The 27325-nt window shown below is 51.7% G+C and overlaps 1 protein-coding gene across 2 annotated transcripts; it reads right to left on the bottom strand.

The window, feature by feature from the left end:
• Positions 1-1947: 1947 nt before the first annotated feature.
• On the bottom strand, positions 1948-27293 carry SDC4 (syndecan 4). 2 transcript variants are annotated; one of them, XM_068419762.1, is made up of 5 exons: positions 27161-27293; positions 7201-7342; positions 6261-6313; positions 5839-6022; positions 1948-4575 (listed from the first exon to the last, which is right to left on the bottom strand). In XM_068419762.1, the coding sequence occupies exons 2-5, from the start codon at positions 7322-7324 to the stop codon at positions 4424-4426; spliced, it is 513 nt and encodes a 170-aa protein (XP_068275863.1). In that variant the 5' UTR covers positions 7325-7342; positions 27161-27293; the 3' UTR covers positions 1948-4423. The 2 variants fall into 2 exon arrangements, with proteins under 2 accessions (XP_068275863.1, XP_068275862.1); XM_068419761.1 differs by lacking the exon at positions 27161-27293 and adding an exon at positions 21219-21341.
• Between the last annotated feature and the right edge of the window lie 32 nt (positions 27294-27325).

Below are 27325 nucleotides of genomic sequence, written 5' to 3'. Positions count from 1 at the left end.
CCGGCGGGCTGGGGGTGCTCCCGGGAAACACCGTGTCTGCGGGGGGCAGGAATTGTCCCCTCCCGGCCTCCCCGGGCAGCGCGGGGGTCCTGCCCGGCACGGGGGGTGCCCTGTGCCCCTCCGGGGTGCTGAGGACGGGCAGCACCATCGCCAGCACTCCCGCACACCATCTCCGTGACCCGCTTCGGCACCCCTGGCACACAGCACAGCACCCACCGCAGCACCACAGCTCACCCTGCAAAACACGGGACCCACACACCCATGCACTCCACCTGAAAACCCCTCTGGAAGCCATAAAGGGGACCAGCAAGGTTACACTGCACGTTCCAGCTCCTCCGCTCGCCCCCCCAGCCCCAGCCCCTCCTGCCAGGGAGTGCTGGGAAGGGCAGAGCTGCCCACGGCCACTCCAGCCCATCAGTCCCAGGGGGGTTGCGGCTATTTCCAAGCCAGGCAAAGCAGGTCCTCAGGGTTTTGGTTTTAAAACCAGAGCAGCACTAGGAGGAAAAAACGAGTGACAACTCTGGGGTCAAAGCTGAAGACCAACAACTGACAAGTGCGAGTCGCCCATCAGTTAACACCGGAGACGGGCAGGCTGGTCAGGGAGGGCAGAAAGGCAGGAGGAAGGGAACAGTGACAAATCCGTCTCGGGAACCGTGGCCCTGTGAGCACGGGCAGGCAGCCAGGCTTGCGCTCCGGGGATTTGCAGAGTTCCCATCCAGATTGCTTTGAAAAAACACGGCGCTTTGACGCTGAGGGCGGTTTTGGAAAGTACACGGGATTCTTGCAACTGAGAGATGAAGCCCAGGAGAGAAAGGAAGAAAAAAAAAATAAACATACATTGTTCCAAGGAGTAAGTCCAAGAACCTGTCACAGCCACACGAGGCATGAGAACATGAAGATCGCAGGCGTACGTCACCAGTTTACCGACAAACAGCAGCTCCCACGGAGCAAAGACCAGCCCTGAGCGTGGGTGTCTTCTTCTTGGTACCAGAAGCAGGTTCTCAGAGGACCTTTAAGAGCACACCAGTGATGGACCGTGCAACACCAAGCAGAGCAAGCGCTTGTCACTCCCTCACCCCCGAGGGAGCCTGTCTACTAGTCCTAGTTTGTTTCCTCCACCCCTGCTAATTGTAACCACCTGGAGTAGGAGTTCCCACCAGGGAGAAGGGAATTAGATTTTCTCCAGGACAATAACCCATCAAACACAGCACTTAGGAGACTCGGCACTTTTGCCAGCAAGCAGCCCTGCTCTCCGCAGAGCCCACTCTCTCCCATGTGCCTGGGGAGACAGAGATGGGTCCCGTCCCTCAAGGGCTCCAAGCTATCAGAGCAGAGGGGTGCAGAGAAGCAGCATCTTCCTCTAGGTCTTGCTTAAGAGAAGAGCTGCTGCAGTCCGAAATGGCATGAAGTCACCCGTGGACTTGCTCCCAGGGAAGCTGAAACAGCTCTACCCCAACTTGAAGGCCCACATCAGTTAAACAGGGTTGGCTTAACACTTGGTCGAGCAAGACTCTGCACATTGACCCCGTAAGTCTGAGGGCATGGGAACACGCTGCCATCATCAGGGGACACGCACAAGCCCATCTCTCCCTCCCTCTGTCCCTTCTGGCTGCAAGAGGACAACCCTCTGAAAGCGCCATCGCACAACTGATCACCAGCAAAGGGATGGACTCACCTCATTGTGCCATGCTGCATCTTCTTTGCTTGCCTGGAAGAGCTCCAGTAGCTCCAGAAACGCAGTGACACTGGTCCCACAGGAGCCACTTGTGGGTCAGACGTTGAAGACAACTCAGGAGTAGCTGACAAAGCCCCTGTGAGCTTGGTGATGACCAAGCCAGATCCTGGCTTGCCTCCCGCTTCGGTAAACCAGGAAGTTACATAAACATGAGCTCCCTGTTACCCAGCTCCCAAAACTCATTTCAGACCATAAACAGTCCCAAAAGCCAATTTTAGAAAGTACTAGTTTATTTGAGAAAAAAAAATAAATCAGTAACAGTGGAAAATCCCCAAGAGCAATTACACAAGAGAATCTAAACACCCAGAGCAGCAGACACCGCTCCTGCCTTCCTGGCAGTGCTGTCCATAGGCAGGGAAATCCTCCCTCTCCTTCCCACTCTACAGTGACCTCTGTGCAGTTTTTCATGCCTCCCAGAGCCCCCAGTTTCCCCAAACACGCTTGTACCCGGACCAAGTGAGTGAGTCAACCCGGAGGAGGAGCCTTGGGAAAAGTCCTCTCGCAGAGATGTCTCAATACCCGGCTCCCCTGCGTCCCCCCTTCGCCTGCCCGGCTCCGAGAAGCAGCTGCCACCGGCTGAAGCTGAGCTGCTTTCTTCCTTCGCCTCCATGAATTTGGCCTCAAGCCTACAGCAAAGCTGCAGGAAGGAGGTTTCAGGAGTCCATTAGATTTCTAAACAACCTTCTCAACCGTCTGGTTTTGTGCTGCCTACCCAGTGAACTCGGTTTGGGGCCCCACTCTCAGATTTTGGGTTAAGCCACACCAGATTCAGAGAGCTGCGAGGGGACATGACTCGCACAAAGCAGTTCTGCAACGCCTTCCCGAGGCAGAGGCATTGAACATGCACATGCCCCTTCGCTCTAGGAGCACTGGGGAATGGCTCTAACTCTCAGTAGAGATAGGAGCTATGTACATGATACATCAAGACAGACCCACCGTAGGAGGTTCAGTCTCGGAAAGCTCAGTGCTCCCAGCTGGGAGATGCCACCAAGGCAGACTTCAGCCACCAAAGCCAGCCTTCTGCAAGAGGCAGGTACTGGGCACAGCACCTCAGGGGACTCTGCAGCACAGCCAGGCCCCAAACCAACACAGTTACTGTCTCCGTCCTGCGAGCTTCCAACGCTCGCTGCAAAGAGCAACCCCAGACGGGGATCTCTGCTCCAGCCCGGAGGCTCAAACCCAGCACATCACCCACCACAGTCTGCTTCCAGGCACGGCCCGGGACACGGCCACAGAGCCCCAGGGCTCAGGCTGCTCCCAGCTGCCCTCCCCAGCACAAGCCCACAAGACGCTGGGCGAGCAGCAGTACAAACAAGATCAAGCCTCTTACGCACAGTGGGGCTGCTGAAGAATTAACTCCAGCCTTTTCACTCTTAACTGTATATTTCTCAGTAAAATATATAATATATAGCTCTATAGGACTGATTATAATATATTACAGGCTAGAAATACTCTCGTCTTTTCCCTACTTCAACCATAGTATGAATCCCATTTTGCATACAGATTAATCCTAGAAGTTATTGCCTTAAATTTATAATTAAAATCCACAGAATAAAACTTAAATAGTTTCCACAGAGACTCGTTATACTAGTGTTTTACATAAAAAGGATAAAAGTTACCAAATGAGAAGAGCAGCCATTTCAGAAACTATAAATAATTATATTTAAAAAAAAAAAAAAAAAATCAAATCCTAAAAAAAGTTATGCGAAAAGCATAAATATCTTTACCCTCTACAGTAGCTGCTATAGAACTACAAGAAACCTGTAACACACTGGAGCTAACTCTGCTTCAGTTCAGAATATGAATCATACAAGACAACATCTCTAAGAGAAATGCCCGGCCAAAGGAAACACAAAGGGATTGAAAAAATAAATCTGAGGAAATTAAAAAAGTAGATTTTTTTTATTATTATTATTTCAAAACAATTTCTACAAACTTTATATAAACATTCAGCTATTTTCTTTAAATTTTGTTATAAAAAAATCCTACAAGCAATCCTTAAAAAAAAGGTAAGAGACTGGAGGCAAGGAAAGGGTGTTGTCATAGCCCAACAGAACTGGCTGTCCTGATTTCATGGACTGATGACCCTTGCCTGGGGCCGACAGGAAGGGACAGAACTCTCCTGGGGAAGACGTTCCCATAGGCCCTTTCTGGCATTCAGGGATCTGGAGCCCCTGAGGACCTCTTTCTCCCTGATAAGGCAACATTATCTGTAGTGTCAGAGATTCATAAATATAGCTCTCCACAGAAACGCTCCGCATGAACAGCCTGCTGCAAGACATCTACTCGCAAGGTTTATAAAAAAAGCCGTCTTCTATAGAAGCAGCCAATCTGAGCAGGGCACACTGCGTGCAAACACATGGTGTTTGCTTCCATACAGTCTGGTTTGTGTTTATATACCCTCCATAAAACCAAGCAGAAAGTTTGGCATCTTTATCCTTTATACACTAGCTTTAGAAAAAAAATACACTGAGGTTTTGGGGTTTTTTTTTTTTCAGACTCTTTGTATTTCTTTGGGCCCTTGTTAGCTGAGCAGGATGGGAAGGGTCACGTAGGAAGTTTGTTTTTTCTCAAAGTCGCTTTGAAATTCAATCCAAAAAAAGCATTTGTTCAGCACATCTCGTCTGATGGCACAGTGTTTCCAGACAGTCTGTTTGTCCCTTGATGGGCACAAGGTGCTGCTGAGCTTTAAGCATAGAACTCATTTGTAGGGGCCTTCTTGTAGATCGGTTTCTTCCCAAGGTCGTAACTGCCTTCGTCCTTTTTCTTCATGCGATAGACTAAGAGGAGGATCAGGAAGACAGCAAAGAGGAGGCCCACTGCCCCTCCTGCAATGAGAGCTGGGGAGGAAAAAAAGAGCATGGATAAGTCTGAACTCCTGGACAACTCCAAACGACCAGCTACATCTCAAAGTCTGCTTCAAGAGTACCAGCCCCCCGAACTGCCTCCAGAGGCAGTGCTATCCACGTGTCTGTCACCACATGTGCTGGCGTTTTCAGCGACACCAGATGTTATTGGAAAAGGACAGAAATTGCTTTTCACCATAGAACAATCACATGTTCCACATTAACATAAGCTGGTTAATCTTCCAGGTTAGTGCAAGAAAGAAATTTTGACAAAAAGACATCCTCCCTGCATGGAGACACACCAAGAAAACCCACCCAAAAAAGCCCCACCACAACCCACAAAGAGCATCCCCTCCATGGAAGTGGTTTGAATGCTTTGTTAACAACCTGTGTGAGCACACTGTGGGGACTCTGTATTTCAATTAAACAGCAACATCCCACTACCACCACCACCTCCCTCTGAAAACAACCAAAAACCACACCCCAACAACCAAAAACCACAAACCCACAAACAAACCACCAAGATTTTCTCTCTCCTCACACCAAGGCTGGCCACAAGTGAAGTTCATCCTTTGCTGTGACATCTACTCACTGTGCTAAATCAGCTTCTTTGTTAGGGGGCTTTGCAATCCACTCTTCCAGTCACTCCTCTGACTGGGAGGATGGCTGCAGATCAGCAAAATGTGCCGAGGTTTGTACTCGGACCATCAGGCCAAGTGCTTGATGAAGCATGACTTGAGACAGACCTGTCCCACGTGCTGGGGGGAAGCCAATTGCTTGGTTTTGCTCTAGACAGAGGTACTTAGATTCCTAACAGTTGACTAGGTGTTCAAATCCCTTAGAGGGGTCGGCTGGCTCCTGGCAAGGCTCAGAAACGGCAGGACTTGGGCAGAGGTTAGAAGGAAGACGCCTGCATTTGATATGAAATTCTATGATGTCATTGATTTATGGCCAGATATGCCTCTTGTTGAGGTAGTCTCTGGGTGCAGAGCAGCTGCCACGTGACTTGTGTGGCACTTAAGCCAACAGTCAGCTGGCAAGCTCCAAAACAAGCAGTTTACCCCAGCAAGGCAAGCAGTAGGCTCTTCTGTTGTTTAAGGACTAGAAGGCAGAAGAGACCCTGCTACAGGTGGTCACAGAGGTAATGCGTCTCACTCCCCTTGTCAGCAGGGAACTGCTCCCCAGAGAAACAGGGAACGATAAAAGCCATTTTGATTTACAGTATTAATGACTTATCAGGACAAGGTGGAGTATTACCTGTAAGGACTTCTGTTCTTTCAAAGATGCTGCTGTTGGCTGTGCTTGCCATGGAGATCTTGTTGGACAGGTTCTCTTCGACAGGTACAGCTTTGTCTGGAATGATTTCATTGTCCAGCACTGTGTTTTTCTTCTCACCTTCTATCTTCCTCTCAGTATCTCCAGGGATATAGTTGTCAGATATCTACAGAATAGAGACAAACCACACCCCTAAGTAAGCAGCACCCAGCCTACCTACAATTGAAAGGAGGAGGGTGTGCAGGGAGAAGAAAGTTTGCTTAATGCATCACGAGTACACTGTTCCTGCTCATGCAGGTAGATTCTTCTTGATGCCACGTCTTGCAAGGGAAGGGTTTCGGAAAGCTTCACAGACAGACCAGAGTAGTTACAAGTTGCTTAAAGCATGCAGAGGCAATACCTACCACAGGAGTATCCATGGTGGTCAGATAGATGGCATCTTCAGAGTCTGGGTAGTCTGCAGGGGATGGGGAATAAATAAAATTTAAAAATAGAAGAGGACACTAAATTTTCCTCTCATTACATGCAATCTTTCCAGAATTCAGACAGTTCCTGCAATACCAGCAACTGCAGACAAACTTACGACTCTTGTTCTCTGCTGTCTACAATTCCCTCTTACCTACTAATACTTTCACCACTGAATGGCTTTGATTGCACAAGGCCATGAGATGTAATCTTAAGGCCAACACCTCTCGCACGGGAGGGATCTACAGCTGGATCCACTGGCCCAGATTATTAGGAACTGCCCTGCAAAGCAGGTCTGCTATATCTTGCTAAGGTAATGCCAATGGAGGGCAATGCTCTCACCACCCACCCCTAAAGGATAGTTTGCCCACCCTCTAGTTACCAGATCTGCCCAAACATGTCAGGCACTGATTTCAGCACTTGTTCTTTCCCTTTTAGAGAACAAATGTTCACATAAAGGGGACACAGAGCTACAGAAACCGGTTTGGGTAGGGAGCTTTGCATGTCACAGAGTTCACTTGAACACCAGTTAGTCCTTTACCTCGTTTGGCTTCAGTTGAGACACCAACTTTAAGCCCTTTAACACTACCTCAACAATAGATTTTTTTTGTTGTTGTTGTTAAAAAGTTTCTCAGAAGTTCTTTGGAGTTCAACAGGAAAGAGATCCAGCCAGTGCAATGCCTTTTCACTTGCAGTAAGACAAGCTTGGCTGGACTCCATCTGTGCTCCCCAAGTGATTCAACATCACAGCACAACCACTTTCCCTGTTCCCATCTGTGAGTGCCTACGATTCACCCAGCTTTCTCATCTCCACCTGACCCTGGGAAGAATTTCACAGCATCAACTGAGGGAGATCCATTTCCCCCCTTCCCTGCTTACCTCCAGACCCAGATGCCTCATCTATATCTAATCCATCAGAAGTTAAGTGAGGCCTGAATTCCCCAATGTCTTCATCGTCTGGCAAGTCTCCGGAGGCAGGGTAGTCAAGCCATCGGGCATCCATGGTCTCGGTTTCTCTCACCTGTAAATGGGGGTGGAGAAGTGTTAAGTATCAGGCAACTCCTCAGAAGCATTTCACGAAAGGTCAGGAGTTCAGAGCCTCTGCTGAGCACATCACTTCCATCAGAAGAACATTAAATGCTGAACTTCCTCTCCACCAAAACCATTATCTTCATCAGTCTGGAAATAGCTGAATTCCCCTAGAATTTCTCAGAACAGAAGTGAGAGCCAGCCTAGGAGGGGAATTTCCTGAGGGCTACAGATGCAGAAGGTTCACTTGAACTCACAGGGTGAAAATAACACAACAGGATCTTGGTCAGGAGTTTGTAGCAAAAGCATTTGGAAAAGCAATACCTCCAGTTTGTGATAAAGGGGGAGTTGGAAGGACTTGCTGTTCCCAGAGGAAAAAGCCTGGCACCTATAGGTCAGTTCTCTGCATAGCACCGAAGCCTCACGCCAAGGCAATTCGTTGCTTCTCGTAATGAGAACAAACCTAATTTATCACCCAAGGGTTAAAAACTGGTCTGTCAGTTCAGCTGAATTGCAGGGCAATATAGTGTGACGTTCAAGAGCACTTGTTATCAATAATGACTTGCCTGAAGGAAGAGCTTCCCCTGCCTCACTTCTCAAAACACACATAAACAAGCCTGTAAAACAAAGTAGAAATCAGCAGTCCTATGGCCGATGACTGCAGCTACAGACACAGAACAGCAGGAGAGCCTCCCAGAGAATCAGCTGTTTGGCCACAACAGCCACTTACACACCAGAGCTCATTTGCACTTGGACCTTCAAGAAGCCACAAGCCCAAACCTCCTGCCCTCACCAACGTTACGCAATTTTCCCAGAACTATTTCTCCTCACCCCACAGCCCGGGGGCCAGCCCCAGTGAGGGCACCACAGGTATGAGCTCCTGGGTTGCTCTACGCCAGCTCACAGATTCCATCAGCTCCAGATGCTTCCACAGCCATGAAGTCATCACCATCATGGGGCACTCGACCCCTTCCCCTACAGGGCAGATGGATGGCTCCCATAGCTGGGGGCTAAGCTGTCAACATTTTTTCATGCTGTAGTCACAGAAAGACTAGGAACAGGTTCCCTGGGAGTCTCCTAGAGCTTGGGCTCAAGTCCTGAAGATTTAACTACCCAGGAGAGCATTTTTAATGCACTCCACAGTCCCACACATCCGAGGGCTCTTCTTACTGTACAGGTTTACCACGAGATACAGCCTCGCAAGGGGTGCAGATGAGAGACTTGCAGGGACAGTTAGAGCTGGGTGGCAGCACCTGAGCCCCAGCGCTTGCTGCTTCATCAGGGCAGCAGCGAGACCCTGAGAATGAAGTAAGGGGTTTTGCAGCTCCAGTGGCTGGGATCAGCCTTCCTGCTCACCGGGCCACGCGTGGCTCATCCTACAGCCCAGCGGTGACACTGACCGACAAATCACATCCCCTATTGATCTCACAAGCAAAGGCCAGCGATCAGCCACAAGCCATGTGTCAGCTTCCTCTGCCTGCAGCCCCAGCCCTGCTTCCAGCCCAGACTTCCCTGGCCATTAGCATTCTGCTTTTGCCACAAACAAAGTCTTGTGGTCAGGACAAGATGTTTCTCATTTTGCATAAGGAGCAGTGGCTACTAGATGTGCTTTTCATTAGCTTATTGAGGCATCTCTGGTTTCCCCAGCACCCCTGCTAGAGGATAACCAAATGAACAGCCTGGAGGGCATGAAGTGCTGAGGCAGGCTCTCCTCCTAGACCCCCTGTCTCCTCTCTGCCAGGGCCTGGCACTAGGTGATGGGAAGGGGGCTGGGGAGGAAGGCCAGCTGGGAAGAAATCCCCTCCCAGCCTGGATCCAGGCATTCCTAACATTATGGATCACTTGCTCCAAGACAAACTCATTTCAAGACATGTGAAACCCAGCCAAAGCCAGACCTGCAATGGAGACCGCTGCCAGCACACAGTAGCTGTTCCCATGAGAGCTTCTGGCCATTTCAGCAAGGGGCAGGAAGAGCCCTACTCCCGCCTGCCCAAGTTGGGCACCCGGGCTGGGCAGCACCTTTGCTGCAGAGCCGTCTATCCCAGCTGCTGTGCCAGGGCAGATCAACATTGGCAAGAGCACCGAGCCACACCCCTGTGCCAGCTCACGCCGTCCTTCGTTATGAATCACAGCCAGCTAATGTCCTAGTGAGGGCGGCTCAAGAAAACCCGCGCTGAGGCCACTGCGTGGCTGGACGGCAGGCTGGCCTTATCAGATCACCCAGCCGTCGGTGGCAGCCAGCCACGGTGATCAGTACACGCTGTGGAACGCACCAGGTTTGGGCATCAGAAAACTCTATTTAAACCAGGACAGACAGTGTTTACAAGCCAGAGGACATAATTACTGACTCACAAGCGTAAATAAGATTATATGGGAGCATACCCTGAACTCAGCCTTCATCAATCTCTTGAACAAGGACAGGGAAGTTCCTGGAAGACACAAGAGCTTCTCAAACTGTACAGGAAACTTTTCTTGTGGGCAGCGAGCCTCATTTTACACATTCACCTGCCAGGGAAGTTAAGAGGGCTGCTGGGCATTGCCATACTTACCCTCCAGGTTTCAAGACATGCTCTTCTAGGGAGCAGGCTCCTCCTGGGAGCTGGGGCATGGGCAGCCCGGGAAGAGTTAACACTGGAGTGCCGTGCTTGTGCTCACAGGGCAGGTCTGGAGCAGGCACATTCCTCACATACACACCTGCGAGAGGGCACACAGGCACTTTCACAGACTTAAAAACAAGGGCTGTGGGCTTCCCAAGTGCCACATAAAGAGCTCCCTGGAGAACTGCTTAAAAAGTGCATCCCTTTCCAAGAGGATTCAGTCTCCTCTACAGCTCCACTACCAGGTGAAGAGGCACCATGGAAGGTGGCCATGCTTCCTCTCGGCTGGCAGGCTGCAGTCAAGAGGAAAAATCCAGGAGACTGCTGCAGGATGATGGTCAGCCCTTGCCAAGTCATCTCTGGCCACATTCAGCTTAACACCTTCTGCAAATGCCATCCGGAGAAGGGCACCGGCGCTGCTCGGAGCCTGCTTTCCACCACCTGTTATCCCAGCACTGGAGCCAGGCCAGGGACTTGCTGGGAGAGTCAGACTGGGTGACTGAGCAGCCCCACCTCGCCCCGGCAGCTGAAGTCGAGCCCTACTATTAATATGCTCCCCTCTAGGAGAGGTCTGTACAGCAATCAACCTTTTCTGCAGGAATCTAGTTCCAGGATTTCTTCCTTATGTTAAGCAGCTTTCATCCCCAGTAAGCACCAAGGGGGATTAACCAACGTGCTGCGGAGCAGAAGCTTTTCCTGCCTGCCAGTGGCAAAAAAATAAGTTTATCCCTTGCCAGACAACCAGGCACGTGAACTATGAGCGTCATTCCTGGAAAAGCCAGACACAGAGGTCTCATGTTTGAGCCCGAGACATGCTGCGCTACTGGGTGAAGCCAGACCCTGTTTGCTCAGGTCAGGCACAGGAATCACACCCCTGGCATCCCAGGCAGGGGCTTGCAGCCCTGCTGTGCTCCATCCCTAGCCCACCCCACTCCATTCCATGCTCCTGGGGCCTTCACTTCCAGCCCCAGCATACCACTAGCCTCTTCTCAAAGCAAGAACATCTACTTATTGAGGCAGCAAGCAAAGCTTCTGCCCGATGCGTGAATTTCCCCAGCTGCTGGCTAGTTCTGGGAAATAACAAACCCTGGCAGCTAGCTTGCCCCAGCCCACACATCCTCACCACAGCCTTTGCAAACCCTTTCAAAAAAAACCCAAATGATGTTTTGGGGTAGAGACAAAGTTTTCCAGACACAGAACTGGCTTTTACGGCTGGTCCTTGTCTCTGATCAAACACACCAGAGTTCATTAAAAGCTCCTTTGAAGGGTCCCAGCCAGCAAGCTGCGAAGGCAGTCAGACCTGCGGAGACTCGGGCAGCCAAGCAGGGAGCTCTTTATCAAGTTTATAACTCTCTGGTGTGGAGACTCAGCGCTTGCTCCTGCGTCTCCCTCCCCAGCACTGTGTACACAAGTCGAGGAGTAAACAGGGGCAAGGTGAAAGTCAATCTTTCCCAGACAAAAGCACATGGAGCTGGGCCAGCCTGGGAGGCAGCAGAAGAGAGGGCAGAGGTGCAGACCTGTTAACTCTTTGCAGCCTGCACAGACAGATCAATGTGAGCTGCTCCTGGGGCTTTTCTCAGGTGCTCTGTACCAGGGGACAGTTGTACAGACCACCTTGTTTCTCTTCAGTAAGTGCTATCACACAAAATGTCTTTCCCAGACCTGTGCTGTCACAGACAGAGGTCACCTCACACCACCACAATGCACATCTAGATCAGTTTAACAAGAAAGGGCTCTGGACCACACGAGCAGCTGCCCTCATGGTCCAGCCTCAGAGCCTTGTTATTAAGAGATCACTCTCACAAAGCCACCACCCTGGCCCCCATGCTGTCCTGCATCACGAATCAAAGAGCAACGAATCCACTGGGGCCTTCCCAGTGCAAGGATGCAAAGCTCTGTAAACCACCAAGCCCAAGAGAGGGGATTTCCATACAGTTCACTTCCACCGAGCTCTTGCAGAAGCACACAAACCAGGAAGGTTTTAAAGCTCGTGCAAAGGAGCAGGGGTTAGGAGCTGAGCTCATCCCCTCGAAGCACACCAGCCCCCCGAAAGCAGGAGAGAGGAGGAGTCCCACAGTGCTGGAACCGGGGCGGCTCGGAGAGGTGAGAGTCAGCCCAAGCGAGCTGGCCTCCAAGGGAGGGAGGCGTGCAGCGAGGTAACAGGCAAAGGCAGCTCTATCTTCCCCTCTTAATAAGCATTAAAAGAAAGAAGTGACATGAGCTTCTGGCAGAGGTAGCTCCTGACAGACTAGTAAGTGAAGGGCCTCTGTGCCAAGGGACAGAAGTTAAAACAGCTCCCATCCAGGCACACATGTGTGTTCAGTTGCATGACAGGCTCACCCTGAGACTTCCAGACATGGTTAAATACTACTGTGCCCTTGCTCAACACTTTTCAAGCGGTCCTAAAGCAGGACCACAGGCACAGTGGCTTCGGGCAGAGCCAGCCTTGCCTGTCTCCCCTCCGACAGCCACTGTAAAGGTGCACTCCCATGACAGTGAGCTGGAAAGGTAAATCCTTAACACCTCTGAGGAATAAGGGGGAAATCTGAGACAGAAGCACAGACCAGGGCTTGCAGGCAGCTCCTGGCTGGCAGCAGGGGACAGCACTGCATCTCCAGTACCCCAGGATCAGCTGCTGCACGCTGCCCTTTGCATTTGTGCCTCTTACCAAAGAGGGAAAAAGAATATATATTATTTTTGGAACTGTGGTCGGTAATACAGGCAGGGAGCAGGGTCTTGCTTAATAAGACAGAGCAAGAGCAACATGCAGGCTGACAAACTGTTCAGCTGGTAAAAACGTCACTCATTCGAGGTGACTTAAGAGAAGCATCCCCAGTCCCTGTCCAACCAGGTACCCATCTCCCGAGGGCCACATAACCAGCCCTGTGTGCTCAGGCTCAGGAGCCCACGTGCTCCGCGGGGGCAGGCGCAGTAACGCACGTTCAGCACTAACGCAGCCTCGGCCTGGGTCACCCCCCCACTCCCTGTGTGATTCTTTAAGCTGTGTTGTCCCAAGCAGCTCTCCTGGGGGCTCATGTGGCAGCGGAGGCATAATCCCCATGACAGTCGCACCATAATCCTGGGCTCTGGAGAGCGACCCGCTGTCACGGGTGCCTCCTCTGCAGCAGGGATGAATCCTCCTGGGCTCTGTTGCTCAAAATAGGCTTCCCTGCACTTACAAAGTCAAACCTCCGTTACCTTTTAACTTACGTGCGTTTGCTTACACACAGCTTGCTCTCTTCAGACCACACCGTACGCGCGTGCCTTTCAGGCTGTGCCGTAGAAGAAAGCAGGAGGAGGACCAAGAGATTACAAAGGAATGAATTCTTGTTTAACTGCTCTTGCCCGATTATCAACCAAGAGCAAAGCCATAAAGATTGACTCCTTTGCCAGACCGGCATATGCTGGGATCTGTTTACTGCAACAGAGGCAAAATAGCTTCTCTAAATACTCAATGCCCAGCTCCAGAGATCTACAGAGCCGAGCGGGAAGGAGATGACTGCTTGCCCCCTCCAGCTAGAGGAGATAAAGCTCAGCAGGCAGTTGCAGAGGGCTTTGTGTCCATCACTTGCCCTGAAGCAAATAAAGATAAGGTTCAGAATAAATCTGCAGGAGGGGAAAGCAGGAGCTCTCATGTGACTCAGGAGGAAAACAACTTCAGCAGAGCCATTTCATGCCCCGAAAGGTTCTCCTGGTCACCGGCAGTGATACACACCTCGCTCATAAAGAGATCATATTTTTTATGGTATTTACAAACCTGATCATAGGTATTTCATACACTTCACTACCCAGGGCTCAGTTCAGAAGTTGGAGAAATATATTCAAGGTTATAGAAGGAATTAAGTTTTTCCAGCCTATGACTGACTCTGAGTTGCCCTACTCTGTACCAGGAGGCTCCTATTGCATCTCTGTCTGTGGAAAAAAAAAAAAAAAAGGACCAGCAAAGCAGCTTTTCCATCAAGGATGATTTCTCAGGCCGATACTTCAAGCTTGGGATAGTTCATGTATCGTATTTCCCCCTCATGGCAGGGAGAGGCCTGCCCTCACTGCCCTTTCCTAGAATACAGCTACACCCCAGTATTTCCCTGAACACGCACACAAGCAGAATTTCCACTTGGCAAGAAACGCGTGACATGCGTTTTTGGGATCTTTCTGCTCCCTCATGCCAGAGGGTTAGCAAAATTAAACCAGGCAGACACTCAACTTCAAAGGGTGCCTCTCCTAGCTGGCTCACCATCCACCTAATCTCAGCTTGTTTGTACAGCCAAGACTCCCAATGCTGCGCCCTACAAATGCTTCCCCTCCCACAATCCATTTTAATCTTATCAGAAGTAGTAGCCCAAAGATTTAGGCTTAACCCAGGCAGTTGAGCTCTGCCAGCACAGTTACGCTGTTTAGAGTTTTGCTCTGTTGGCAAAGCTACCAGCAAAAAATTGTAGCAGAGGAAGTTATCAGCACAAAAGCACTTGAGACAGCACCCGTGCCACTCCGCTATCAGGCTATACCCGTGTAAGCATTTATACAAACAAACATTTCAACAGCAGGGATTTTCTTAGGTAGCCACAGCAGTAGAGGCTGGGGTTTTGGTGTGGGGGGGGTTTTTTTGGTTTGTTTTTTAATAGAGACATTCCCAACTTGTGCAGAGGTTGGCCTTGGCTTGGGATCAGGAAGCAGCGGACACAGCATGCGCTGTTGGGGATAATGCAGCTGTACTTCGGGAAACCTGTCACTCCTGGGAGCATTTTTCTCTCTCGGAGAGCTCTGGACTCCCAGCCAGGCTTCCCCCCCTCTCCGAGGCGGGGGTGAGCAGCTGGCAGCAGTTTTCCAGCACTCCCTGCCCGCGTCCTGAACCCTCACTGTCACAGCCAGGAGCTGGGGGACCCAGCTCTTGTTTTGGTCACTCCTCCCCTGGCTCTGCAAAGCCTGCACTCGCCTGGACTAGCAAGTTGTTTAGTTACCCATGTGTAGGACCAGCTCCTCATACTCAGCCTCGGGAAATTTGGAATTAGCGCCAAGAACAGACCTCATGTAAACAGTCTGCCACAAGATCCTGGCTCCAGAGTCTGCTCCACTGCACGCTGTGGATTTGCAATAAATATTTATCTCGCTGGGGAACAGACCCTTCCAAGCAAAAGCTCCTGACATCAGTAAGGATATATTTCCATTTGGGGGAGAGACCGCTAGAAGCTTCTCTGTCTTTAAACGGGGACACTAGCCCACAAAAGAAGCTTCTGCCACCCTCCTAGCACCACGCTGGCCAGGATCCATCCCTCCACCCGTGGGTCCTACCTCCTCTCCAGGCCAGTGAGGCAGCCATCACACCAGGCACCCTCCTTCCAGCCACGCTCCCCTCGGTCACCTCGCCTAGCGCACAGTTTTCTGGCTGCTGCGCCGTGCAGGCTGTTTCGGTGCTAGTCCAAGGCAGGCACTTCCACAGTTAACACACATTAACACTTCTTTTTATTGCCATAGTTCGACTGTAACGGCAGGTAAAGGGCAGGAGGCAGGGTGAGCCTCGCAGCAAGGTAAACAGGGCACTTTGTCTTCAAGTTTTAGAGCAGACAGCAGCAGATTTTTAGTTGTACTGCGGTGGAGACACCTTCTCCCCTTCAGCAGCTAAGGCAGAGCAACATCAGAAGAGAGAAATCCTTCCCGTGGCAGGCGTTGCTTTCCCTGACAGAATGCAATTTGTTTAAGCAAGAAGAAACCTTGTTTTTGCTTGACATGACACTAGCTGCTTGGGTAACAGCGCTACGAGTCTCCCAGTCTCCTTCCCACCCCAAGGAGTGTCTCTCTGAGATTTTAATTAACTGCTTTGATTTTTAAGTTATCTCAATAATTTGTCTAACAAGAGCCACTTGGCATTTTATAAGCAGAGTCTCAGCCTCAAAGGATTTAAGGATAAAACTGACAAGAGCGTGTACTTCCATCAGAAGTAAGGCTTTTACAAGAAGTTTGTTTCTGAAGTCAGCCAGCCTTCAGAAATTGAGAGGGACGCAACTACATCTTGTGTGTTTTCCCCTCCTACGCTGACATTTTCTCCAGATTCAGGATGAAGTATTTAACCCCCTCTTTTGAGACTTTCCACTCCTTCAGCTTGCTTTGAACGCTTTCAGTCATTTCAGATAACAGGGCTGCTTTCCTCTCTCTCCCATGCAACTCTCCTTTCCAGCTCTGTCTGTCTGAAAACACAACAGCCAGAGAGCTGCCAGGGCAAGTTAGTGGCTGCTCAAGACAAGGCCATTTTCTGATTGCCTTCGCCAACACCAGCTCCGCTACCAGCAGCAATCAGATGTCGGAGCCCGATAGCTTTTTGCCCACCGTAGCCACAACCCACAGCAGATTAGACAAGAGGCAGCAGCGAAGGCGCTCGGCGCCGAGGGCAGCACAGCCCATCTGCCAAGCAGCACTAGTTCCCCTTTTCTTCCCCCATGAGAGGAGATCCACCTCTGTGCTGCAGCGCCTCAGAAGCCTGAGTCATCGCTTTGGGTAAGGGGCGAGGGCCGTTACTCAGAGGGTGACAGCAGAGTCTCGGGGAGCTGCGAGGCCAGGCCAGTGCCAGAAACCCTGAGTCAGAGCATGACTGCTGCGAGTCAGGGCTGACGGCGACACACAGCAGAGCCGATCTGAGGCAGCAGCACTTACCGGACAACCATTCAAGCAGATGCTTAAAGTAAAAAAAAAACACATAAGTCTGAACTAATCTAGAAGTGCAGCCCTAACAGCTCATTAAAGCAGGATCTTCTACAGCCCCTCTGAGCAGTAGCTTATTACAAGTTAAACTCTTTAACTAGGCTGCCCTGTCAGAGCCACCAAGCCCAGTCTCATCACAGGAGTCTCATTCTAGGGTAAGTTATTTGAATCCTTAATCTAAAGCATTTGCATTCCACAGAGTCTCACACAAACAGCCACACATGCTCCACAACAGCAGCCCAGAGGTCAGGCGTGCGCAGGGTTTGTCCCCACCAGTTTTGTAGTGTTTCAACTGCATCAGCTTCTAGTTGGAGGCTGCAAAAGCAGCACAAACCTGCTGTTGTTACAGGCATAAGGGAACAAGCTGCACTGAGTGGAGGGGGAGAACGCAGCTGCAAGGATCTAAGAGCAGGCTGAAGAGGATAGATGTTAACTCAGAGCAAGGAAGTGTTTTGAAAGTTGGACACTCCGTTTTATCTAGCTGAAGCGATAGCTGGGGAGTCCTGCGGGATCAGCGAGCCACAATAACTTAATCAAGTCATATCACGAGTCAAGTCACTTACACTGCAGACCATAGAACCACAGCTACCATGCTTTCCTTGTTGGGACAGTCACTACCACCGAATTTAAAAAAAAACAAGTTGGTTTTAAAGACAAAGCCCATCAATCCATCCGTTTGAGGGAGAACAACTTAACACACACAAAATGCAACACAACCTGGTGTTAACTTATAGCCAAGTGGATTTGAGCAACCAGCATGTTTTCAACAGAGCATTTACCAGCACCAGGAGTCAGAAGGGAGGGAAAAGTAGCTGCAGGAGTTGTGCCAAATTTTGCATGCCAAGCAGTCAGCCAGTCCCTCCTCTCCATGGTCACTCTGGAAGTCAAGTCAGCAGCTTTCAGCTTCATGGTGTATCAAGAGGGCAGAAAGCCACCACAGGAAAATCATGGCAAGGTCACATTAGCCTCCCCTTCTCAGGCATTTGAGAGCAGCAAATGGCTTCCCCACCCCAAGCATTCAGACAGCTCAAGGCGATAGTAAATCCATCAACAGAGGCTTGGAGGGGAAGGGAGAGGGGAAGACAGAGGAAAAAAAAAAACCAAACATTTTCACTGTTGTTGGACTGGATACAGACCTTTGCAGGCCCTTGAAGTGTCAAGGCCTTGGGAGACCACAACAGGAGGGGCAGGAAAGAGAGCAATCTCTTTGGCTAACAGCCTCACCTTCCTAGAGTGAATGAGTCTCTACTGTCGTGAGTCTGAAAAGTACCAAGTTCAGCCCCGATGCGCCTCTTGCCTAAGCTGTTCGGAAAACTCTAAACCACAAGAAAGTGCTCTCCAGCATGGGAGCTGGCAGGCACTGAGGACAGATGGGAACCGGGCAGCAGTGCCGTTTCCCTGCCTGTGCCCCAAGCACTGCGGGGGTGACTGCTCCCACCCGCGCGGGTACCTCCTCATCTGGTATGGACAAGGTGCTGGGCTACAGAGGGACCGTGCACCCCTGAGCGCCCACCCCGTGAGCTGTGCACGCAGTTCGACAAGGTACACGGTGCTCGAGGGGCTCGCTCTTTCTCCATGTTACAGGCGTTTCATCCCAACAGCCAGCTCTGGGTTTGGCTACCAGAAGTCATGGGCTCCTTCCCTTCAGGACTAAGGGGCATCACCTTAGACACTGTGATTGTGCTGCTCTCTGTTTTAGGGAGACTGAAGCAAAGCAAAGATTTGATCTACATGTTCAGCTGCCTCGTGAGTTTGCCAACTCAGAAGGTAAAATAAAGTAAAACGTGCAGATAGCAATGTCTTGATTTGATTGGGAGGGACAGATGAGAAACTGGGCAAAGAGCAGAAAGAACAGGCCTCGGGGATCAATGGCAGCAGGACAAGCCAAACCGGTTTTAACATTAATAATGCTGCACTACTTTCCAAACACAGCTATCATCAACAAGACACCAGCTTTGCCAATCAGGAGGCCTCCGAGCATGATTGCTTTAAACCAGCAAACAGAGCCCACAAACAGCACGAAGCCTCCCCCCTCTCCCTGAGCAATCCTCTGCCAGCAGCTCCTGGGTTGGATTTCTGCTGTCTATACTGCTGGGGACGCACAAACACGACGTGGTGCTGCACGGAGACTTTCTGCATACTTCAAGGCAGAAAAGCAGGACAGCTGCAACAAGCTGGCAGCCCATCAGCACTGCTACGGCCCTGCTGAGCTCAGGGCATCAGAGCCCTCTCGCAGCTCAGATAAACAGAGGAGCAGCCCAAGCCTGCAGCAAGCAGACACCTCTGCTGCGGGGGAATACCCCTTGCTTCCCTCCTGTGCTGCCAGGGGCACTTTTAGATGCTAAAAGCACAGAGAGAGCTCAACAACGCTACTCTGCCCAAGCAAGAAGACCTCAAGCCCTTCGTCAGCTCCACTGATCCCATGTCTTGGCTGCATTGGTGGCTTTCTGCCTGTCCCCAGCTGCAGGCCCCAAAGGCATCTTCTGCAGGAAGCCCATCCTCGCAGAGCACGAGCAGAGGGGAGCACCCTGCCCGCACAGCCTTTGCTTTCTAAAGCCCTCAACCAGAGAGGGCCGGGGACCCCTGAGAGATGTGGGCCTTCAGCTGGAGCCTCCCCGCACCCCACGGGAACCAGCCCACGTTCTCACACAAAGCTGCTGCGCTGTCGTAACACAACCCACCCACAGCCCAAGCACCCAACGTCACACTTCGGCACTTCAGTAATACTCCCCACCCTCTTACACATCCAAGATTGCTTCACGCGGAGAAATCCCATCTCCACCAGAAAGCCACGCAAGGGGAAAGGAGCCAAGGCATTTTTGTTTGTACAGGCTTGGGGAAATATTCAAGCACCGAATCACTCTCAAAAGCCACGCTCTTACATAAGCACATGAAATACAATCCCCGTCCTGTTAAGAAACAGCTACCTCTCTTCACCCCTGCCTGCACAGGAGAACTAAGAGCCACATGCTGTGCAGCCCTGCACGTTTTGGCAGTGCTATTAAAAAAAAATAACATGGGAGGAGCGCCAGCAGAACTCTCCCAAACAGTGTGTCATCCTCATCTCCTCCCCAGCAGCCTGTAACCCAAACAATTTGTTTGGATAAGGCTTTATAGTAGGCCAGAGTTCCTTCTCAAGCATACACTCCATCTTAGGTATAACAGATACGGACAAATACTCTGTACAAGTTCTATATAAGGATTTACAGAATACATCTGTGTAAAACTTGTCGTCTTCGCAGAAATCCGATGCTTGCAGACCACTCAGTTCCCCAGGGACACCAAGTTGCATTTCATACCAAACATGGTCAATGTGACTTCCAGATGCTGCCTGCCCCAAAGGTGTACCCTGCTAGTTTGGGCCAGTTCTCAAACAAGCGATTCATCACGTGCTTAATAGCAGGGATAAAGACACCAGATTAAAGTGGATTTGTGCTGGTTGGTCTTAGCAAAGAGTAGCTGACAATTACTACAGATGCTCTCTGTGGGAGAGTTTTCTACTCCACAACCAGCAACTTCCCAACCCCCTGTCCCTATTGGAGAGCAACCAAGCAGCACAGCCTTATCAGTTCTGATCTGCCCACCCAGCCTTCAGTCCAGAACGAAGCAATGTGGATGATTAAACCTAGTTTTGAGAACTCCTGATCTCCTGCAGTTACCTTAATCTCAGCAGCTCTTTCAGACTAGCAGAGGAATCTGCCCTGACTGCACTATCAGCAAGATGGGGACACACACACACAAAACCAAACAAACAGCAGGGAAGGCAGAATCCCAAAATCTCTGCTTCACCATGAAGACCCCTCATGTGCCTGGCTTGAAGCATCCAAACAGTTTCACCTCATTATATATTTAAGAGATTCTCAAACCCTCCATGGTAATGCATTGTTTTTCACTCCCAGGTGGAAGTCAGGAAGGTTTGATACACAAAGACATCAGGTATCGGCAGAACCAAACTCAGGTAAGACTGGAAAGCCTCCCCAGGCGCTGTAACACACTGCACGTATCTAACCCATCACACATTCATGATAAAAGCAGGATTAAAAGACTTAAATCCATAAGCAGCAGTTGGAGATCAGAGCTATAATGGAGAGCAGTAGTTCACGTCTATCACGTACCCTTGTAGCCCAGACCGCTCTAATTCCACTGGGCCTGATTACAGAAGAGCAAGACGAGGCTCAGCAGTGTGCAGGGGTGAGAGGGGGAGACGTGAGGGGTGGCATAACCTGTCAGTGACAGCGCAAGAGGTCTGCACGGGGCCCCCCTGGGCCAGGGCAATGCTGCTCCGGCACCCGAGGAAGCAGCACAAGCCGGGAAGGAGGCAGGGAACCGGGGGAGGGAACGGGAACTGCCCCATTGCTACTAGCCCGTTTTGCCCCCTCGCCCTCGGGGAAGGATAAAGGGCTGCGGGAGAGCCCCAGGCCGGCAGCGGCGGCATCAGCTCCCAGGGCACCGGCGCGGCCCCGGCCGGGACCCGTGCTGAGAGCCGGGGCTGGCACAGCCGGGACAGCCACCCCCGGCACCGGGAGCGCCCTTCCCCACCCGGGGCGCGCAGGCGGGGGGAGACCCGGCGGGACTCACCGACTCGGCGGCGGCGGCTCGCAGGAGGAGGCCGAGCAGCAGCGCGGCGCGGAGCACCGGCGGGACGCGGGGCAGCGGCATGGCCGGTCCGGGCGAGGCGGAGCGGATCGGAGCGGGGCAGCGGCCGGCGCGGGAGCGGCTCTGACCGCCGCCCGCCGCCGCCGCCGCGCTTATAGGGACGGTGCAGCCCCCGCGGGGGCGGAGCGCCGCTGCCCCCGCCCCGGCAGCCCCGGCACCGCGGCGGGGGGCGGAGGAGGGCGGCCGGCACGGGGACCGGGGACTCCGTCCGGCTGTTTGCCGAAGGGGTTCAGCCCCGCGCTGTGAGAGCCGGGAGGGCCCGGAGCCCGCTTGGGGGGGGGGGGCGCTTGTGCCCCTGTACCGCCGGCGTGGGGATGGCTACTGCCTTGGGGTGAAAGGGGGGAAGACGACGGGAAGGGAAAGAGGGGAGAAGGGGGGAAAGGAAAGGGGAGAGAAAGGGGGAAAATGAAAGAGGAGAGGAGAAGGGGGAAAAGGAAAGGGGAGAGGAGAAGGGGGAAAAGGAAAGGGGAGAGGAGAAGGGGGAAAAGGAAAGGGGAGAGGAGAAGGGGGAAAAGGAAAGGGGAGAGGAGAGGGGGAAAGGAAAGGGGGGAGGAGGGGAAAGGAAACGGGGGGGGGAAGGGGGGAGAAGGAAAGCCGGGGGGAAGCAGGCACACAATATCCGCTTTGGTTCCACAAGTGACAGTCTCACATTTACAGAAAACCGAAAAGGGCCTCGCAGCGCGTCGTGGCTGCGGCTGTCAGGCGGGTGTTACATCACAGGGTTCTTGTTGGAGATGGAAAACGAAACCGCTCCGTCTGTTTTCTCCGTCAGTGGCAAGTGCAAAAAACCCACACAGATAAAGACGGGAAAAACCCAACAGCACAGTTTAACTATTTCATTTTTCCTTCTCTCATTAATAACTTTGCCTGACCATGAGAATTTGCTCGAAAGCACCCAATTCAGCCTCTTAACAACCCAGGTGCAGCTGAACTACCCTAGCGGTACTCTGTCTGCATCGGTCCCTCACTCATACTGCAGTCACATCGGTTTGCACTTGGGCTCTAGTTTGTAGAGAATAAAATATGTTCTTAACAGGGAAGCAATGCACAGGCTACAAAGCATGTGTGCCATGATCCCAGCTGCCAGGTACGGATGCAAACTCAGTTCTCAGCCCGCTCCAGCACTACAAAGCTATCCTGAGAGACCCCGTAGCCTTCCCCCTGTCCCACCTTAACATGCTACCCCTCAAACCAAAAAGATCCCTAAGGTGAAGCAGCCTTCCCAACTGCCTGTTCCTTTGGGAATAAATAGGTACAGAGGGTGCGAGCTGAGGGCAAGAGGTCTCAATGTTCGTTAGGACCGTGCCTGCATACATGACCGCTGGCAGGAGAATCTCCTGGCAGCACCGCGCTGAACTGGCTGTGGAGCCAGTTGGCTCCATATGAAGTGACAAGGAACACTACTCGGAGTTTAAAAAAATAAGATCTGAAGATAGCATACATCCAGGTAAGGTAGGAACCAGCCTAGAGGAGGCTGTGGTGGAGTTTCCTGTAGCACATGACCCTCTGTGCTTAGGACAGCGATGTATGGCTAACCCTCTAGTTCCAAGGCCAGGAGGGATCTGCGCTGTGGGCTCGGTTACTACCCTTCATGATTTCCCTCGCTTCATCACACAGAGGAGCTGATGAAAGTCACTCCTGGTGCGGTCGGGGAGCCCAGCTCCAGCGAGTCTCCACCTCTGGACACCCAGCAGAGTGGGCAGCAGAAGATGGAGAGGAACGAGAGCACATGGGCTGGGTCAAATGTGCAAAGACTGGTCCATACCATGACAACATCTGCCAGCCAGGAGAGAGCGTCAGCAGCACAAGGTGGCCAGAAGCCCTCCGCTGCTCTCTAACCCCCTAAATGGCACCTGTATTTGTGTGCGTGTGGCCATGACCTCTCTACACCTCTTTCCAGGTAAAGCAGCCACCACATAGGTGCTCTCAAAACCAGCTGTCTGTATCGTGGCTACAAACACTGCTAACCTGGCTGTTAACTTCCTCTTCAAACAAGCACAATACACCATACTCCTCCTGGTTGTCACACCCCTCAACACACACTCCCTTCACCAAGAAGTCCCCCTGCACGGCACAGGACAACATTTTCCCTCCTAGGGAAGTTCTGCTTTGACAGAATGGAGAGGAGCCAGCCTGCCTACTTGGCCCAGGGACCACGCACATTGTCCATCAAAGTCACACCTGCACACGCAATCCTTCAAGCAAAGTTGGGCTTCTGGAAACAGAAGAGAAAATTAAACTCAACCCTAATGTATTTTCCAACCTTGAGAACAAATTTACGTAACTTTACCAATGACATTTTCAAAGTGTACTGTGTAGATCCACCTCCCTGACCACACACACAAACTTGCTGTGACTGTATCTCAAGAGAATTAATTTATGTCAACCCATGACATTAAATAGCCTGCTTTATTTTGCCCTTCAAATGTCCCCTCTCAAAATGCTGACATTCTCTTCTCCCTGGAATAAAGCAGAAAATTGTGGGTATATGACACTCACCAAGAGCGACAGGACAAATGGGCCCAGTGAGAAAAAACGCACAACTGAAATGTACTTTCCTGAAACCTCACTACAAGTGAGAGAAGCAGAAGAAAAATAAAACACACGATGAGCCATATGTTTGTTCTGGGTGATGAATTCTCACATTCAAGGTGTGTCAGCTCCCTTCTCCATTTAAAAATTACAGTTGGCATACAAATAAGGTAGGCTGGCCTCCACTGTTCCTAACCCAGCATTCAACAGTGAACAGTTACCTAACTCTTGCGCTGAAAATAAAAGTAAACATCTGCCAGTTCCCAATACATGACACAAGCGTGCTGGAAGTCGAAAGGAGTGTTCAAATACAATTGATTTGGAGGGTGAGGGGAAATCACATTTTACATGACTCGTAAAGAAATGTCGAGATAATCTTGAGAAGGCCACACGCAGAGCCCTTTAGACAATTCTACACCATAAATGCTACTGCACTGGTCAGAAAAATAGATTGTTTGGCCAAGCTCTGCACAGTTCTTAAAGACGGGTTTTAAAACGAGCTTAGAGCAGGATTCTTAAGCACGAAGAAACTTTAAGTAGCGTTTTAAAAAATCTCAACTCCCAAAGTCTGTTCAGTATGCTGAGCTCTTTGGAAAAACTCACCTGCACGCTGTGTGAGAAGAGGAAGGGAAGCGACTGAAAATTCTCATCCCACATTCTGAGCTACTTAATGCCGAGTTATTCTGAAATGTACAATCTTAGCCTTAGTGTCCCTTTAGCAAAGGTCACTTTAGCACAAATGCTACCTGCCTCGCAAGAGGGAAATGAACCCCAGCCAAGGTCAGTTCAGATAGCACCACCCTTTGTACACCAGCTGGTAACATACAGATCACCTAAATAAACAGCTTCCTCCTTTAGGCGATGATTCCTGAGGAGGAAAAACAATACCATCCTATACAGCCATTTCTTATGGAAAGAATCCCTGGCTAAACAGGGCATTCTTATTCCACACTGCTATTAAAGAAGTGACCATGATAGCTGCATGTGACCTGGGTACATTCTCAGGGCATCTGCTGGGCATATCGCCACTTCTTCCACCTGCTGCTCTTCACGACACGCAGGTGTCACGCACAAACCAGTCAGCTGGTTAAAAAGGGACATTCTAACCAGAAGCCAGGCGAGCAGCACCTACTATGGCACCCTAGAAAGCATAATCTCTGTGTTTCAACATCCTTTTCCCCTTTACACGTGTTTCCTCCAAAGCTGCCCCCGACTTTCATTTCAGCTAAAGAAGAAGAAAAGGAAAATTGAAAATGCCACTTATTTCCCCAAAAATATCTGGTCCCCAGGTCCACTTTAAACCCTTCCCACAGAGCAGGGGTGTGGGGCAAGGCTCCCCGTGGAAAGAACACCCTCTCTTCCAGGAGAAGGACAGGGTCCTCTAAGCTGGAGCAGCCTGGAGAGGAGGGAGAGCTGAATTCAGGAGCACAGACTAACAGACGCGACCATGCAACACGCCATCGCCAAGTCAGCCAGGAAATGAATTGATGAACTGGGCTGCAGCTGACTGGGAGCACAAATGTCCTTGTGCCTCAGTGCTTCACTGTGTCTGTGGCGGTGCACTGCCCACCCAAGACAGCAGGGAGCCTCAACTCACCCCTCGGGAGGAGTCTCGAACTTGAAAGGAGTCGGTGCCTCCCAAAACACCAGCTCAGATCTTGTGATCCCAGGGACTATTGGATAAATCAGAAATATTGTTGCTGATGACTCTGGCTGTGGAAAGACACCCAGCAGTTATACCAACAGTCCTGCCTCACGCTAGCTTGGAGTTTTAGTTGGCTATGACTAAACAACCAAAATTTTTGCTGGCAAAGGGAAGTCAGTCCTATAAAGCTTGAAAAGGAAAGAGAGAAGTGAAAATTACTATCTAAGCAGTGGCTTGCATGTCTCAGAGAGCCAAACGCAGCAGATTTCAGGAAAGGAAACCAATTTCTACCAAGAGTTAACAGAGGAAGTGTTGAGTCTCGCAATTTATGCTCAGCAATGTGCTGGCAGCACAGCCCTGATAGGGCTGGGATTTTCCCGTGTTCATTTCTGCACTGGCTAAGGCTGGTAACCTTCTGCAGAGAGAAATTCTCCGAAGGCCCAAGTCAGAACTTGGCAGCGGTGGCCCCTGTCCGCCCCACGCCACCTCTGCCTTGCACAATCCTTTCTAGGAGTGGCAGGTCAGGGAACAGGGAGGAAAATGTATCAAACCTGCCTTGTGCAGCGACATCCACAGAACAAGGAAGGGAAAACACGCAGCGAAGCTACACAGGGAACTTCCCATATGGGGACACGGAAAAAACGTCATGAGAGAATGTCAGAGATCATCATCGGAGTTCCCATAGCCAGAAATATTCCACACCCATGACTGATGCGAGTCTACCACCTCCCATAAAAGCTAGGTTCCCCTGTTGTCCTCCTCCTCTCTTTTCCAGGTGACAAGAGCTCTGGGGCAACTCCCTCAACCCCTGGAGCAGCCTGGGGGTGTCTCCTCTCCTTTTTCCAGCAGAGACCTTGCCTCCAAAATGCTCCGTTGTGCCAGGCAACCTTGGGGATTTTAGTATTCAGCTAGTGACAATTGTCACATCCGAAGCTAAGCAAGCAGGACAGCTTATTGAGGCCACTAAAATGAGCTCCAGCAGCCAAGAGCAGATGACAGAGGAGGTACAGCAGAGCACGAGGGACTCTGGCACCTGGCCATTGCATAAGGCATAAGAAGAAGAAACCACCACGTACCAGAAGAAACCCCACAAAAAAAGCCAAGCCCCACACACGACCAGCCCTGTAATGGAAAGGTGCTGCCAGGGCACACCAGGACTCATAAGAACATCTTGGTGCCCTATGGCCTAAAGCTCAAACGCGCACAGCTGGGCAGCAGCTCCCCACAGCCCCGGCGCCCACGGGAACTGGGCTGGAGATGAAAGGAAATCTCCCAGGACAAGCATTCCGTCTATGCTCGGTATCTGGGCCTCTTTAGCAAGGGCTGCTCAGCCAAATCATTGAATCCACTGAAACAAACCCCGATCGGCACCGTGCAGACCGGGAAAGCCCACACCACGCCAGCACGGGAGCCGGGTGCGGACCCACCGCCGACACACCTACAACAAACCAAATACGTGCTGCGGCCGCCCGGGGAGACCGCTGCCCCTCCCCAGCCGCCCGGTCTGCGCTCAAGGCGCCCAAGGGCGATGCCGCAGCCCCGGCCGAAGGCCCCAGCGCTCCCGGCAAGGCCCACCAGGCGCTGCCCCCGGCCCCGCGCGGAGCCGGGCCGCGCTCCCCGGCGGGCTCAGCTCCCCGGCGGGCTCAGCTCCCCGCGGCCCACCCGCGGCCCGGGGCCCGGCACTTACCTGCCTCGCAGCGGGGGCGGGAGGCAGCGGCACCCCCCTCGGTGGCCGCCGGGGCCGGGCCCGCCGTGCCGCGGGGTCAGAGGGCGGGGGTCGAGGTCAGGGCTCGGTGCCGGACCGGGGGCAGCGCCAGGACCCTCCGCCGCGCCAGGGGGCGCTGCCGCGCGG

The sequence above is a fragment of the Nyctibius grandis genome, chromosome 28 (genome assembly GCF_013368605.1).
Source record: "Nyctibius grandis isolate bNycGra1 chromosome 28, bNycGra1.pri, whole genome shotgun sequence".
NCBI classification, from domain to species: Eukaryota; Metazoa; Chordata; class Aves; order Nyctibiiformes; family Nyctibiidae; genus Nyctibius; species Nyctibius grandis.
The sequence above is the reverse complement of the archived record's forward strand: the minus strand, read 5'-3'. Positions and strand labels throughout refer to the sequence as shown.

Excerpts from the sequence above, each read along its gene's own strand:
- SDC4 (XM_068419761.1), bottom strand. The coding sequence starts at position 21,299 with ATGCCGCTGCCCCGCGTCCCGCCGGTGCTCCGCGCCGCGCTGCTGCTC. Across the intron at positions 7,343-21,218 it reads GAGCCGCCGCCGCCGAGTCG|GTGAGAGAAACCGAGACCAT; the intron begins GTGAGTCCCGCC and ends CCCCATTTACAG. Across the intron at positions 6,314-7,200 it reads TGAGGCATCTGGGTCTGGAG|ACTACCCAGACTCTGAAGAT; the intron begins GTAAGCAGGGAA and ends CATCCCCTGCAG.